The sequence below is a fragment of the Cetorhinus maximus genome, chromosome 6 (genome assembly GCF_964194155.1).
Source record: "Cetorhinus maximus chromosome 6, sCetMax3.hap1.1, whole genome shotgun sequence".
NCBI lineage: Eukaryota > Metazoa > Chordata > Chondrichthyes > Lamniformes > Cetorhinidae > Cetorhinus > Cetorhinus maximus.
Genome location: NC_135884.1, coordinates 138,705,320 through 138,721,260, shown reverse-complemented (window position 1 = coordinate 138,721,260; position 15,941 = coordinate 138,705,320). Strand labels below are relative to the sequence as shown.

Below are 15,941 nucleotides of genomic sequence, written 5' to 3'. Positions count from 1 at the left end.
TGGACAATGAACCGCGAGATGTGGAGAAATTTGCCTTCTCCTGCATGAAAGGATCCACTGGCATAGAAATTTAGGACCTTGATGGCAACTGGCAGCACTGTTCTCACCCTGTTATGAAGCTGCAGGTTAGCTAGGAAGTGGCACAGTTTGGTGACCATCTCCTTGGTGCAACATAGGAGTCTCAGACACTACTCCTGGATGAGATGGAGGGAGGAGGAGTCCTCTCTAGATGGGTAGGGCCTTCTATTGAGAATCAAACTCCTTCCCCTGTGCACAGCTTCCTTTCTCTGCTGCCTGTGCACCATCTCCAAGTCCTGCTGCAGTCTGAGAGGTACTGAAACTATAGCCCCCATCTCTGAAGTAGTCTTTCTCCTGACAGGCCTCCCAACTCCCTGGCCTCCTTGTCAAGATCCAGTATCACTTGCTTGAAAATCTAAAAGGTTTGCAAAACTTTTCCAATAATAATCAAAACAGTATTTCTACCAATTCTACACCAGCGAAAGAAAATCAAAAGCACCTCACCTGGAAGTTGCATCATTAACGCTTTAAAAACACTAATCAGATGTCCATTGTGCAATATTAACTGTGTGATTCAAAATGACAGATAATATAGCAATCAGTATTAGAAACTGTTTGATGTCATGATCTGCCCACTCTGCAGACTTCTGATACATACATGGCATTCCTGTTCTAATGTCTTGCCAGTCAGCTGTCACAGCAATGTGTCATGTGAAATGTGGAATATTAATAATTCGTTTCATCAGCTGGTGTAATGCCTTGGATTGTTTTTAAAAAGGAAAGAAACAGCTAGAACTGCAAAGACACTGTGTTTTCAAAATGGCTGCAGAAGTCACCTGACCTACAAATTGGTCAAGTGTCTAGAAGTCTCTGAATGTAGATTACCAGGGGACTTGGCTAGGCAGTGCTCCTGATGGACATCACACCTGCCATTGTCTGAACTCTCTGCTAAACATAAGGACACAAGGCTACCAGACTTCCTGACTCCAGAAACTGCCAGGAACAAAGAAGGACGAGAAAAGCTTATCGTGCAAGGAGGTTACTAAGGACCTCCTATCTGTTTTGATGGCATCTTGATAGTTTTGACAACGGGAGAGCAAAGTCCCTCTGATAATATAGATTGGCCCCATCGTGTGCCAAAAGCAGCTGTCATCTGATTGGAACTCCACTTGTGAAAAGCTATGGTTGTAAGCCTGTCTGTTTGTTACAGCAAAGGAGAGTCTGCAGAATGGAATACTACCATCAAGAAGATGACTGCTGAATGTAAATTCATCTCTCTTTCCCTGCTCGGGACACTATCCCTGTTACATTTTGCAATACATCACAGAGATAGAGAATTTTAATTGAAAGGAACTTCAAGTGTCATAACAACCACTTTGGAAAAAGGCAGACGATAGTTTAAAAGAGACTGAAGAGACAACCAGCTTACATTGGCCGCAACATCTAGAATTTTAAGACCACCAAAGGAACGTCAGAGCATATATTTCATTTTTTTCCTTATGGACTCTCATATCAATTCCATCTGTTCCACCCTGTAACGTGTTCCGTTTTGCATGTTAGTGCGTGTATGTCTGTGCTGCAGGATTCAGGACGTTTTTACATTTTTAATAAGATTTATACTTTTACCTGAGTGAGTTTTTAAACAATGGGTGGAATTTTACAGTCCCATCGAAGCCAATGAACTTTTGAATGGCTCACCACATTTTACAGCCCTGCCCCTGCCATGACATGGTCATAAAACTGCCTAATTAAACCAACTCCTTACTTGTTACTCGAAAGATCTGGCTGGCTTATGTCTTCATATATTGGGGAGGTGGTGGTATCGTGGTATTATCACTGGGCTAGCATTCCAGGAAACCCCCAGGGTATTGCTCTGGGAACCTGGGTTTGAATCCCACCGTGGTAGATGGTGAAAATTGAATTCAATAAAAATTTGGATTAAAGGTCTAATGATGACTATGAAACCCTTGCTGATTGTTGTGCTTCACTAATGTCCTTTAGGGGAGGAAATCTGCTGTCCTTACTGAGCCTGGCCTACATGTGACCCCAGACACACATCAATGTGGTTGACTCTTTTTAAAAAAAAAATTCCCTCTGAATGAGGGCAATAAATGAAATAAATAAAAGCCAGTGAGGCCCACATCCCATGAATGAATCAAAGAAGAGCTTTACAAATGATCAAGTGCGTGCTAAGTTGAAAAAAAATTACAGCTTTTTAAAGGAAGGAAGAAAGGAATTTATTCATCCCTCTGAACTGAAAATATTCTGGCTGCCATTTTATGGGTTTAGATCTTCTGTAGCACCGACTCTCATTGGTGCTATGGAGTCCAATGTCAAGGCCTGAAAATCCACTCGGCCATTTACACCACTGTTACACCCTGGGGGTGGGACTTGTACCAACTGATCCTCTCCATCTCTGATGCTGCTGTAAATTAGTTACCTCATTCATTGACATTTTAGTAGTGAACATTCCATCCAGTATGGAAATATTGTTCTGGGTGGCTTGGAGATAGGAGCACTGCTTTTAAAAAGTTAAGAATGACTGAATATTGCAGTAGAAAGCTGGGAGAGAGGCAGCTAAAAGTATAGTTATTGGCATAAGGAGTTAATTCAGATATTGGATGGTTTGTGTGAATTTTTATTGTAATATTAAAGCAGGTCTTCAAGTGGAGGACCTGGCAGAGGTATCAAAAGAAGGGAGCAAGGCATTACAAGGAGGCAGAAAGGAGAACACAGTTTTAATAAACCAACCTTTGGACACTCTTAGATTAGATACAAGAAAGGAGAAAAAAACATAAGTGCCCATTGGTGGAAACCTCAGAAAAATGTCTCACTTGCCACGGAGAAGGAGATGGCTGTGGCTCTGAAATGCCACCTCTCTCGCCCCTAGACTGGAAAAAATTCAATTACCAGTTCCTTTCCTACCCTGGGCACCATAACCATCAACACACAGTCCACTCTAAAATTAAAAGCTGCACAAGTAGTCCTTTGCATTGTACCGTGATTAAGAGTGTCACTAAATTCTGGATCTTACAATACACATCAACATGTTTCTTTGCATGAACAGTAATTACTTGCATGCCAAACTTTGCAACCTCTTCTGCCATTTTAGCAGGGTGATGCCAGAACCTCTATTACATCAGCTGTCTAATGCAAGTTGGGAACATCCCTCAAATACTAGCCATCATCTAATTCCCTTAATTCCCTTAATCTAATTCCCTTAATCTCAGTACAGCAAGTAATTAGGAAAGCTAATAGAATGTTATAATGTATTGCAAGGGGGATTGAATACAAAAGTAGGGAGGTTATGCTTCAGTTATATGGAGCACTAGCGAGACCACATCTGGAGTACTGTGTACAGTATTGGTCACCTTATTTAAGGAAGGATGTAAGTGCATTGGAAGCAGCTTAGGAAAGGTTTACCAGACCAATAACTGGAATGGGCAGGTTGTTTTATGAGGAAAGGTTCGACAGGCTAGGCTTGTATCTGCTGGAGTTTAGAAGAGTAAGAGGCAACTTGATTGAAACATGTAAGATCCTGAGGGGTCTTGACAGGGTGGATGTGGAAAGAATGTTTCCTCTTGTGGGAGAATCTAAAACTAGGGGTCACTGTTTAAAAATAAGGGGTCACCCATTTAAAATGGAGGTGAAGTGAAATTTCTTCTCTCAGGGGGTCGTGAATCTTTGGAACTCTCTTCCTGAAAAGGCAGGTTTTGGAATATTTTTAAGGCAGAGGTGGATAGATTCTTGGTAAGCAACTGGGTAATAGGTTATCGGGGGTAGATGGGATGCAGATTTGAGGTAATTTCAGATCAGCCATGATCTTATTAAATGGCAGAACAGGCTCAAGAGACTGAATGACCTACTCCTGCTCCTTGTTTGTATTTTCGTATGTTCATCACTGGAGAAACCCACAAACAGAGGGATTCTGGAGGGCGCATTCTGGAGATCAGAGAAGTTATCTCTGGTAACATTCACGTTCCGTCACACACTCACTCCGTCACACACACACGCTCCGTCACACACTCACTCTCCGTCACACACTCACGCTCCATCACACACTCACTCCGTCACACACACACGCTCCGTCACACACTCACTCTTCGTCACACACACACGCTCCGTCACACACACACGCTCCGTAACATTCACGCTCCGTCACACACTCACTCCGTCACACACACACACTCCGTCACACACTCACGCTCCGTCACACACACACGCTCCGTCACACACTCACTCCGTCACACACTCATGCTCCGTCACACACTCACTCCGTCACACACACACGCTCCGTCACACACACACGCTCCGTAACATTCACGCTCCGTCACACACTCACTCCGTCACACACACACACTCCGTCACACACTCACGCTCCGTGACACACTCACGCTCCGTCACACACTCACTCCGTCACTCACTCATGCCCATTAGGGCAGACATGGAACTGCAGAGGTGACACTTAGTGTTAGTTGAGGGAGATGACGAGATTGGTGAGACTAGTGCAGGCAGCAAGTTAGTAGATGTGCGGTTACAGACACCAAGGCATCCATGTGAAGCAACAAGCAGCCAAAAGCTTTCAAACCCTTCTCTGCTTTCTTACTTTAAATGGAGATACCCTCAACTATTCTCAATTTCTATCCTCCTTTTGCAGACCCATTAAAACAATGGAAGACAGAGAATGAGGAAGCTATGATATTGTGGAGGAGAGGCAGGAGGGGATAAAATTCTTTATAATGCACTATGAAGATGACCATGAGGACATTGAAAACAAAGCCAAACAGGTCTCAAATTTCAAGATTCTGATCTTTACTCCTCTGCCCCAACATATTGCTCCTATACCTTTTGCTTTCTGAGTCCAACATACCATTGCAGACACTTCCACCCTGGAAAATTAGATATTGTCAATGAAGATGTGGCACCAGGTGATCCATAGAGAACAAAGGGGCCAGAGGACTGGGAAGTATGTGGGGATGTGTTACCATCCTAGCTGAGACCGAGGAGAAGGCAGTCCATGGCTCTTTCATTTTAATTGCTCCATGTACTCCATTAAAATAAAATACAAGGGAGTGGCTACTGGAAAGCTCATACCAGTTACTAAAACATTTTACAGTGTGGGATGGGAAATGTTTCCTGGTATTTTTGAAGGCAAGCTCAATCCATTTCTCTCATTTGAGTAATTTTCAAGCATTCTTTGCCTGGCCCAGAGTTGTCCAAAACTGAGTGTTACAAACTGGCCTATTCCAAGGCCCAGGCCTATGTGCTGAATGATGCATTAAAGCTTGGGGCAGCTGCTGCAAAGGCTCAATGGGGAAGGGACAGTGTTTAATTTCACCTGCCATAGTATATCAAGGGGAAGGAAACTACTCAAAATCCCTCACGAGGTATCTCTGACATGGAATGTATATTGGAAATATCATGTGTTATTGCATTTGTATCATGGAACATCAGAGTGCCACATGCTATATGGAAAGAACTTGAACTCGATTGCACTTTCAGTAATGTTCCATTTGAAGTGTCATGGAATATAAGTTTACAAATTTTTATGAATAAAGTATACTTTTGGAAAAAAAAATCTTTGTCTGGTTAAATGGCCTAACCAGCAATCCTTGGAGGGACTGCTGGAGACCACTCTAAAAAAGCTCCAACCTAGGGTTGCCAACCCTCCAGGATTGGCCTTGAGTCTCCAAGGGTTGAATGTCAATTGAAAATTGAGAAAAAACAAATTATCTGACATAAATTGTAAATACAAAGGATCATTATACAATGAGCCTGCCTCAATTGCCAACGGGATACATTGGATTGTTAACTAGACTTGTCTGCTCATAAATATCATACAATTCAAAGTGGGTGTGCCATTGACAGTGATTATTCCACACATTGGTCCATGCCTGGTCTGGAGGCTAATGTTCCCTCTGGTGTGTGGCTGCAATGTTACCTGAAATGTACCACCCAGTGCAATGAACAGGCGGTGCACATCAACAAAAAATCAGGGGGGTGATTGCCATGTGCAATCCTAGAGAAAAATCATTGGGGCATTAAAAAAGATTATTTATTTTGTGCTTTTCTTTGAACGTTTCTCTTTACCAGATATAAAAATACTGAAAATAGGGGGGAAAAAAAGGCTGCCTGACTGACAGTCAAGCATCTTCCAATTGTACGAATGAGTCTGCTTTCCAACTGGCGCAGGGAGGCAGTGTGTCACAAGGATGGATGTGCTGGCCGACTAATGGCGAGAAAGTCGGGGGCAAGTCATATGATGAAACCTCCAGGAATACATGTAATCACAGTTGGCAACCCTATCCTAACTGGGATCACCTCTTCTCCCTCCGGACTCAACCTCCTGACTGTCTCAATGTAGGAGCTGGCTGATTTCCTGCCCTTTCCCCCAGTGGAAACCCAATCCAGTAGACACCCAGTTTGTGCCTGCAGCTCGGTGGTAGAATAGAAATGAGACCCGAAGCCAAATTTCACTCAAGCTTAAGACATTCTCCCATCTGATTTTTCTTTACTAGGCTTTGCCTGTTTATTGCAGCCACACACCTGCACAGCATAGAGGGAACATTAGCCTCCAGGCCATGCATGGACCAATGTGCAGAATCATCACTCCCAACAGTGTGCCTGCTTTGAACTGCATGATATTTAGTTAACATTCCAACATATTCCGTTGATGATTGGGACACACTCATTGTATGATGTTCCTTTAGTATTTACAATATATGCTAGATGTTTTGTTTCTCTTGAACAGAAGCAGTATCTTTAAAAAAAAGTCTCCAAATTTTCCATAAACAGCATATCAATCAGACCAGTAGAAAGTTATATAAAGAATTGAGCAATTTGATTGCACAGATTTTATGGTACACTTTGGGTTATGTTCTTTTATGATAATGGCAATGATCGGAGCCACAGTTATAAATAGGGTTGAGCTTTGGCAATTATGTAGTTCACACTCAGACAAGAAAAGGAATTCAAAAAGCTTATCAGATTTACTTGTTGCAGTTAAACATGTATCATATTAAAGTTCAGTTAGGAATAATATTTAGCACCAATTTGCACAAACATAAAAGCCTAGTAAGTCAAGTGTTTGCATATTTATACTACATCTCTAATGCAATGGAATGTCCCAAGGCACTTTATGGGAGCATTATAAGATAAAATAGGACTCCAAGCCACATTAAAAGATATTAATGCAAACGCTACACCAAATAGGTAGGTTTTAAGAAATTTTAAAAGAGGAAAGTGAGGTACAGCGGCAGAAAGGTTTAGGAAGGGAGTTCCAGAGCTTAGGGCCTAAGCAGTTGAAGGCACAGATTCAATGGTGGAGAAATCAGGGATGCTCTAGAGGCCAGGATTAGATAAGTGCAGATATCTTGTAGGGCTGTGTAGCTGGAAGAGATTTCAGAAACTGGGAGAGTGTTAGTATAGTCAAGTCTCAAGGCAACGGAGGAAGGGTGAGGGTTTCAGCAGCAGACAAGCTGAGACGGGAGTGGAGCTGGGCAATTTTATGGTGGTGGAAACTGGAGGTTTTAGAGACTATGGATATGTGCTCAGAAGTTCATCTCAGGGTCAAATATGACACCGAAGTTGTGAGTAGTCTTGTTCAGCCTCAATGCAAGGGTAAGAGGTCTGAGAGACAGTCAGTGACTTGGGTGGAATTGTCCCAGGTTTGCGCAAAGTGCAGTCGTGGGTGAGTAAAACGACCTTTTACCCACCAGTCGCGATGGCGGGTATTCACGCCGTATCATTCCCAAACCCGCTGCAGTACTTATGCATTCCCGGGAAACACACCGTTTGCATGGTGGGCAGGCTCTCATTCACCCATCACGCCATCACCTCGCCACTTCATCACGCCAGGCACCACATTTAATGTACAGCCACACTCAGTGCTTCCAGCCCAGGACTGCAGCAAAGAAGACATGGCCCCAAAAGGCAAGAAGACAGCAACTCTCGAGCACCTTCTGGACTCCGTGGAGGCCCACTGTGATGCCCTCTTCCCCCACTCTGGCCGCGGGAGGGGCAGCTACATTACCACTCCGGCTTGGTAGGCGATGAGAGAAGTGGTCAGTGACAACGTTGCACAGAAGAGGTTGGTCATCCAGTGCAGATAGAGGATGAATGACCTCATTTGTGCAGTCAGGGTATAGCAACCATCTCATCACCCTAAGCTCACACACTCAAGCCAATCACACATTCACTGGTATCTCGCTCACTTCCAGATCAAGGGACATCACAACCCCTTCTCACACACATACCCTCATATGTCCATCTGGCCTCATCTTCTCTGGGGACTGCCTCCTCAGCCCTCACCATCTTGAGGCCACTTGCACAGTTCAATATGCGCCCCTACACACACCCTGGGATACCCTCCTTCCCCAGTACAGCCCTTGCCCTGCAGCCTCTTCCCTTGCCTGAGGCCACCTCTCCCTCTTCCCCAAGCAAGACCTAGCCCTGCAGCTATTGAAAAGCCACCCACATATGGCTGATCTGGTAGGTAGACACATACCCTTGAGCCCTCTTAAAAGTGATGTGGTGCTGTCTGTGAAGCCTGGCACTGATGACTGCGAGTGCAAAGTAGGCAAACAAACCTTCAAGTCCCAAGCGAAGTGCAGCCCGCCAGGTGCATGTCTCTTATGTGCTGTTGTGAAATGCATCGGCAGAGGAGATGAGTCCAGGGGACTGGCCTTATAATGGTCTGCTGATGTATTACAATGAGGTTCCCAACGTCCAATGGTGGGGAACACAACCCGCCATCGACAGGTGAAGTGGATGATCGCAAACTTTCACGACATCATGGAACCAATTTTTGGCCATCTCGCCATATTGTCCGCTCATGCCATCCAATACGCCCGACGCCAGCGGGCATGGAAAATGCCGGCCTTGGGAACTGAGCTTGTCACGGGGACTAAATACAATGTTGGGCCATAACTTCTGAAGAGTGGCAACCGCAGTCAAATTGCCATCTGATGCTTTTTACTATCCTTAGTTGGGAACTGCACATTTCACACCCAACCTTCTGACTTGGGCCAGATGAGAAAAGTGCAGTGGGTTCCTGAGTCCTTCAGTCTAGGGCAGCAGAGTCGGAGGAAAGGAAGTCACGACCCCTTTTTACTAGCTTCCGTAAAGCAGGTAAGTTTAAAGGTTCCAGCCACCTTGAGAAGCCAAGGGAGAAGGTAAGTGTGTAAGATAACTGGGTAGGATGGGGGTGGTGGGGGCCGGAGGGTTGATCGGGAGGGAGTGCGGTCGGATCGGGAGGTGGGTCGGGAGGTAGTCGGGGGGAGGGCATGATTGGTTGGGAGGTCAGTCTGGGTTGGACACAGTCAGGGTGGATGGGGAGGTATTCGGAAGGAGGGTGTAGTCAGTGAGTAGTCAGGGAGGGAGGCAGTCAGGGGCTCAGTAGGGTAGTTGGGGGTTTGGGAGGGAATTTGGGAGTTGAGAGGGTAGTCTGGGGATCAGGAGAGTAGTCAGGGGGTCAGAAAGGTAGTCGGGGACTCGGTAGGATAGTCAGGGGGTCGAGAGGATAGTTGGGGGCTCAGTAGGATAATCGGGGGTCAGGAGGGTAGTCGGGGGCTTGGTAGTATAGTCAGGGGGTCAGGAGGTCAATCAGGGGGTGGGGGCTCGTTGATGGTTTGGGAGGGTAGTCAGACGTTGAGGGTGGTCAGGGGGTCAGGAGGATAATGGGAGGTAGGGGGTAGTCAGGGGGGCAGGAGGGTACTTGGGGTTGGGGGTAGATGAGGGGGATAGTCAGGGGGTCAGGAGGGTAGTCTGAGGAATGATAGTTGGGGAGTCACGAGGGTAGTTGGGAGGTTGAGGGGTAGGTAGTCGGTGGCGCCAGAGCCTAGGCGGGAAGTCCAGTAGGGGTCGGGGAGTTGGGGGTTGGTGGCAGTCAGCACTAGCGTTACCCAGGAGTTAGACATGGTTTTAGCTCTTCTATTCTTTCCTGGGTAACTGATCTGGTAAGACAATTGGAACCATCTGAATTCTATGATTTCAATCAGGGTTTTGGATGGCTCCCAGTGCAGGATAATTGCTCATCAGGAGTTTGAAATTCCTGGGCAATTCCTGTGCAATCCTTGCATGGAGGCATCCTGGGGGAGGGTCCCCCAGTGCATCTTCTGTGGTATCTCACGGGTACAGCCCCACCCCCACCCCCGGAGATTGGAAGCTCGGGGCCAATGATTTTGATCTGCCTAATGTTTATTTGGAGGAATTTATTTCTCATCCAGTGCAGGATGTTGGACAAAAACTCTGATAATTTAGCAACGGAAGTGTTGAGAGAGGTGGTGGAGAGGTTGAGGAGACTGCTCCTATATTCTCTGGTGTTTGGAAGAATGAGGAGTGATCTAATTGAAGCATAGAAAATTCTTACAGGGCTTGACATGTTAGGTGCAGGAAGGATGTTTCCCCTGGCTGGGGTCGGGGATGGGGTGGGGGTGGGGGGGTGGGGGCAGGGGTCTAGAACCAGGGGACAGAGTCCCAGAGTCCTTTTAGAACTGAGATGAGGAAGAATTTCTTCACTCAGAGAGTGGTGAATCCTTGAAATTCTCTACCCCAGAGGGCATTGAAGGCTCATTCACTGAGTACATTCAAGACAGAGATTGATAGATTTCCAGATATTAAAGATATGATGGTATAAGGGGATAGCGTGGGAAAATGGCATTGAGGTAGAAGATTTAATTGAGTGGTAAAGCAGGCTCAAGGGGCTGAATGGCCTTCTCCTGTTCCTATTTCCTATGACCTGGGTGTCATCAGTGTACACGTGAAAACTGGCGTTTATTTATGGATGGTGCCGCCAAGTGGATAACAAATGGGAGGGGACCCCTGGGGGACACCAGAGTTAACAGTTGGGACGGGGAACATTGCAAGTGATTCTCTAGCAACGATCAGATAGCTAAGAATGGAATCAGGTGAATGCAGTCCCATCCAGCTGAACAATGGAGGAGAAGTGCTGGAAGAGGGAGGCGTGATCAACCGTGTCATTGGCTGCAGGCAGGTCGTGGAGGATGAGGAGGGATCGTGCGCATTTGCCACAGTCACACAGGATGTCATTTGTGACTTTGATAAGAGCCATTTTGGAACTGTGGCAGGGCAGAAACCTAACCGAAAGGAATTCAGACATGGGGTTCCGGGAAAGATTGGCAAGGATTTGGGAGGTGACGACATGTTCAGGACTTTGGAGAGGAAAGCGTAGGGAGGGGCCAGGGGATATTTTATTCAAGGCGAGGCATTATGATAGATTATAAAGGAAAAACACTTGAGTAATAAATGTTCATTTACTATTTTGACAGACTTCCAATTATTCATAGTCACGGTATGATGTCCGAGTATGAAATGGTATATTTAACAACCTGGTTTCAACATAGATACTGTAGCTAAAACCTGGTTAAATTTTAACTACAAGTCAAATAGTCTTCTAGTGACCCAGATACCATTAGCCTTTAAAGCTAGGCTGCAAATTCCTATACATTTAATACTTTATTCAAAGTACTTTAATGTTTCTATGTTTCCCTTGTTTTGCTTGAAAAGGAAATGCGGAAATAAAACATATTTTTGGTAAACGTGTTTTGATACAATCTTTTTTTACTGTACAGTTTACTGTTATCTCAAAATCAACAGACCGACATAGCGCAAACTTTATGACAACTCGATGACAGCTAAAGGTTTAACAGCTTAATATTCGTTATTTCTTTAGTGCACACAATGAAAAGTTTTTCACATGCTCTATGTAAATTGACAGACAGAATTATGAATTTTAAATTTACAGATTGTGTCGCAAAACTGAAATTCAGTTTTTATTTTGTTGCTGTCTTTCCAATTGGAATTTGGATTTGGGACCAATAATTAGCATCGTTTTCCGAACACGTTATGGTTTATTTAAAGGCAGAAGAATTGTTCGAGTTAAGTTATTATTCTAGCTAAAGTGCAACCTTAAACACATCAAAACTCTTAAACAGGCAAATTCACTTACACATCAAAACTCACCGTTATTTGGTGGCAGTACTCTCAGGCTATCAAACTCAAGCATAGTATAGGATGAATCCAGTGTTTCGGTGTAATCAGGCATATTCATGTCCATCATGGGTTCACAAAGCTTCATTATTATGAGCTGACAACTAAGTAATAAGACAGCTATTACAGCTTCAAATAATTATGGGAAGGAATGACAAGCGTTTTGCCTGCCCACTCCTCACCAGCCGCAGAAGACTCCCCCAAAAAATCCCTACATGCTCGTGTTGAACATAGAGGTTCTGAAAGCCGATCCCAAGTTCTGTACTGGCACTCCCAATACCGTCTTTCTCATAACATGAGAATATGACACTGATAAGGCCTTGAATGTATCTAGATATCCAACATCCCTGTTTTCATGCAATCCGCTTATCTGTGCTACTGTGTACACAACATAAAAGGTGTAATACCTTATTGGTTTTTGTGGAGCCACCCATGCAATTTATTCCTAAACAACCAGTAACATTATGGCGTAAGGCAGTTTAGAACACATATTTTTAAGCACCGGCACACCATTTGAAACGTTTTTTCCCTCTGCTGCATAGTCCCTTGATGTAATTGAATAACAGCAGGACGGGATTTTTTACACAGTAAATGTTAGGTCTTAAAGGATCTATTGAGGGAAGTACAGATTGGAGTGTAGGGTAAGGTACAAACATTTAGCATGAGCAGAAAAGAAAACCAGACAGTTGAGTGTGGCTTTCTGTCCAATAATCGGCTCAAGTGGACAGCCATATGAAAAACTCTGAGCTCTCAGTCAGAAAATCCTTATCATTCAAAGAGATTTCACCTACAGATACAGGTTGTGAACACAGGCCATACATTATACAGGTTTGAGCCCAATATCCTGGCAACAGTCAAAATTCATTCATTTTGCACCAGTCTTCTGTACCACCCTTGTTCCAGTCAGGCTGTCAAGTTACAGGCTGACTACTGGGCAACAAGGGTCATCTCCTTCTGACATGGCTCATGACTCCCAGTCAGGGACCCAGGGACAGCTGCAGTGCTGGCCTACAATGAGAGCCATGTCGACAGGCATTTTTCTGACTGAAGGACTGTTACTAGTAGGGTTTCACAGGGTTCAGTAGAGTACCATGCTTTTTGTGGTATATATTAATGATTTAGACATAAATGTAGAGTGCATGATTAAGAAGTTTGAAGACAATACAAAAATTGACTGTATGGTTAATAGTGATGAAGAAAGCTGTGGACCGGGGTTTCCCAAGCTCCAGTAGGGAGCAATTGAGGTCGCAAGTTCTGAGGCAGCAATGCTGATTGTGGAGTGGATACTCAGATTTGACGGTTCTGGGACCGGGGGAGAGGCCCTTTAAATGTGCGTGATTTTTTTTTGCTAGGGGGCATGGCCTATTGAAAAGAGCTCTGAAGCCTGATCACTGACACCAACAGAGCCTGCAAACTGGTAGGTGTCCGAGTTTTTCTTTGTCTCTGTACCCCTGCGTTTTAACTCTCCCCAATCCATTAGTCAGCATAACCCAATCCCAGCAATTCTCTCTCCTACCCACCCAATCAGCAACTCTCCCTACCCCTCGCCCCCTCCCCGCTTGGCAACTCCTCAACTGTCCCAGCCCTCCCCAATTTTCAATCAGGGGTCGGACTAAGTGTGAAGTATTAAAATGGGGTCACAGCAGGAATAAGTTTGGTAAACAATGCTGTAGACTGCAAGAAGCTATCACTGGACTAGTCAGATAGGCAGAAAAGTGGCAAATGGAACTCAGTTCGGAGAAGTGTGTGGTAATGCATTTGGGGAGGGCAAGCAAGATAAGATACTACACAATGAATGGTAGATTTCTGAGAAGTGTCGAGGAACAGAGGGAACTTGCAGTGATTGTCCACAGATCCTTGAAGGTGGCTGCACAGGTAGATAAAGTGGTTTATCAGCTGAAGCCTAGAGTATAAGAGCAGGGAGGTTGTGCTCGAACTGTATAAAACATTAGCTCAGCCACGGCTAGTGTACTGCAAACATTTCATGTCACTGAATTATAGGAAGGATATGATTGCACCAGAAAGCATATAAAGGAGATTTACAAGGATATTGCCAGGAATTGAAAGTTGAAGCTATGAAAATAAACTGGATAGGCTGGAGTTATTTTGTTTGGAATAAAGGAGGCCGAGGGGAGGTTTAACTGAGGAATAGAAAATAATGAGGAGCCGAGATAGAGTGGATAGAACTTATCTATTTCCCTTAGTGGAGAGGTCAATAACTAGGAGGCATATGTTTAAAGAAATTGATGGAAGAATTAGAGGAAAGTTCAAGTGATGTGACCAATAAGGGTACGAACAAGAACTGGAAAGCGGGATTAGGCTGGGTGCCTCTTTTTTTGACCACAAAGACATAGTGGGTCGAATGTCATCCTCCTGTGCCATACATTTTTCTGTGTTTCTATGTTTCTGCAAATAACCAAATGCAATGCAAAATGGAAAACAAATTTATAAAACAGCTCAATTCCATCTCTAACAATTAAAATAAGTAATTAAAAATCACTTTAGCAAGCCTTTAATACCAGCCTTGTGTGCTCATTTCCCTACCTTAGTACTTCTATGTAGCTACAGCTTGGGAGGAGGAAGGCTATGGATTTTCCATTAAAGACATTTTAGATGACCATGATGGATGACTTCAAACAGTTGTAGACTTTAAGGGCCAATGGAAAGCAAAATATGGTGAAATGAATATTGAGTGGTCAATCTACCACAATCCATTTTGTGCTCCTACTCCATGAGATATGATGTCGCTGGCAAGATCAACAGTTATTGTCCATCTCCAATTGACCTGAGAAGGTGATGGTGAACTGAGCTCTTGAACCACTGCAGCCCATGTGGTGAAGATATTATGAAGGGAGTTCCAGGTTTTTGACCCAGCGTCAGAAAGGAATGTGATATAGTTCCAAGTCAGGATGTTGTGTGCCTTAGGGAACTTGCAGGCTTCCATACACTTGTTCTTCCAAGTGGTAGAGGTTGCAGGTTTAGAAGGTGCTGCTGAAGAAGGTTTGGCAAGTTGCTGCAGTACATCTTGTAGATGGTATACACTGCTGCCACTGTGTGCTGGTGGCAGAAAGAGTCATTTTTTTAAGGTGGTGCATGGGGTGCCAATCAAATGGGTTGCTTTGTCCTGGATTGCGTCGAACTTCTTACACGTTGTTGGAGCTGCACTCATCCAGGCAAGTGGAGAGTATTCCATTGAACTTCTAAGTTGTGCCTTGTAAATGGTGGAAACTGTTTGCAGAGGCAGGAGATGAGTTACTCGGCACAGAACTCCCAACCTCTGACCTGCTCTTGTAACCATAGTATTTATAAGAATGGTCTAGCTAAGTTTCTGGTCAACCTTAACCTCCAGGCTGTTGAAGGTGGGGGATTTGACGATGGTACTGCCATTGAATGTCAAGGGGAGATAGTGAGATTATTTCTCGTTGGAGATGGTCATTGCCTGGCATTTGTGTGGTGAGAATGTTACTTGCCACTTATCAGGCCAACCTGAATATTGTCTTGGTCCTGATGCATGCAGACAGAGACTGCTTCATTATCTCAGAAGTTGGGAATAGAACTGAAAAATTGTGCAATCATCAGCAAACATCCCTGCTTCTGACCTTATGGTGGAGGGAAGGCCATCAATGAAGCAGCTGAAGATAGTTGGGTTTAAGGACACTACCCTGAGGAACTCCTGCAGTCATATTCTGGGATTGAGAGGATTATCCTCCAACAACCACAACTATCTTCCTTTGTGCTAGTTATGACTCCAACCTGTGGAAAGTCTTCCCCCTAATTCCCATTGACTTCAGTTTTGCTAGGGTTCCTTAATGCCACACTTGGTCAAATGCTGCCTTGATGCCAATAGCAGTCACGTCACCTTTGGAATTCAACTCTTTTGTCCATGTTTGGACCAAGGCGGTAATGATGTCTGG

The 15,941-nt window shown here is 44.5% G+C and overlaps 1 protein-coding gene across 1 annotated transcript in view; it reads right to left on the bottom strand.

The window, feature by feature from the left end:
* Positions 1-12,353, bottom strand: part of LOC144682194 (hepatocyte nuclear factor 4-beta-like) — a 90,671-nt gene extending 78,318 nt beyond the window's left edge. Inside the window, exon 1 of the mRNA XM_078544585.1 lies at positions 12,001-12,353. Coding sequence (XP_078400711.1) covers positions 12,001-12,115 — 115 coding nt within the window. The 5' untranslated portion in view covers positions 12,116-12,353. The remainder of the gene's footprint in view (positions 1-12,000) is intronic.
* Between the last annotated feature and the right edge of the window lie 3,588 nt (positions 12,354-15,941).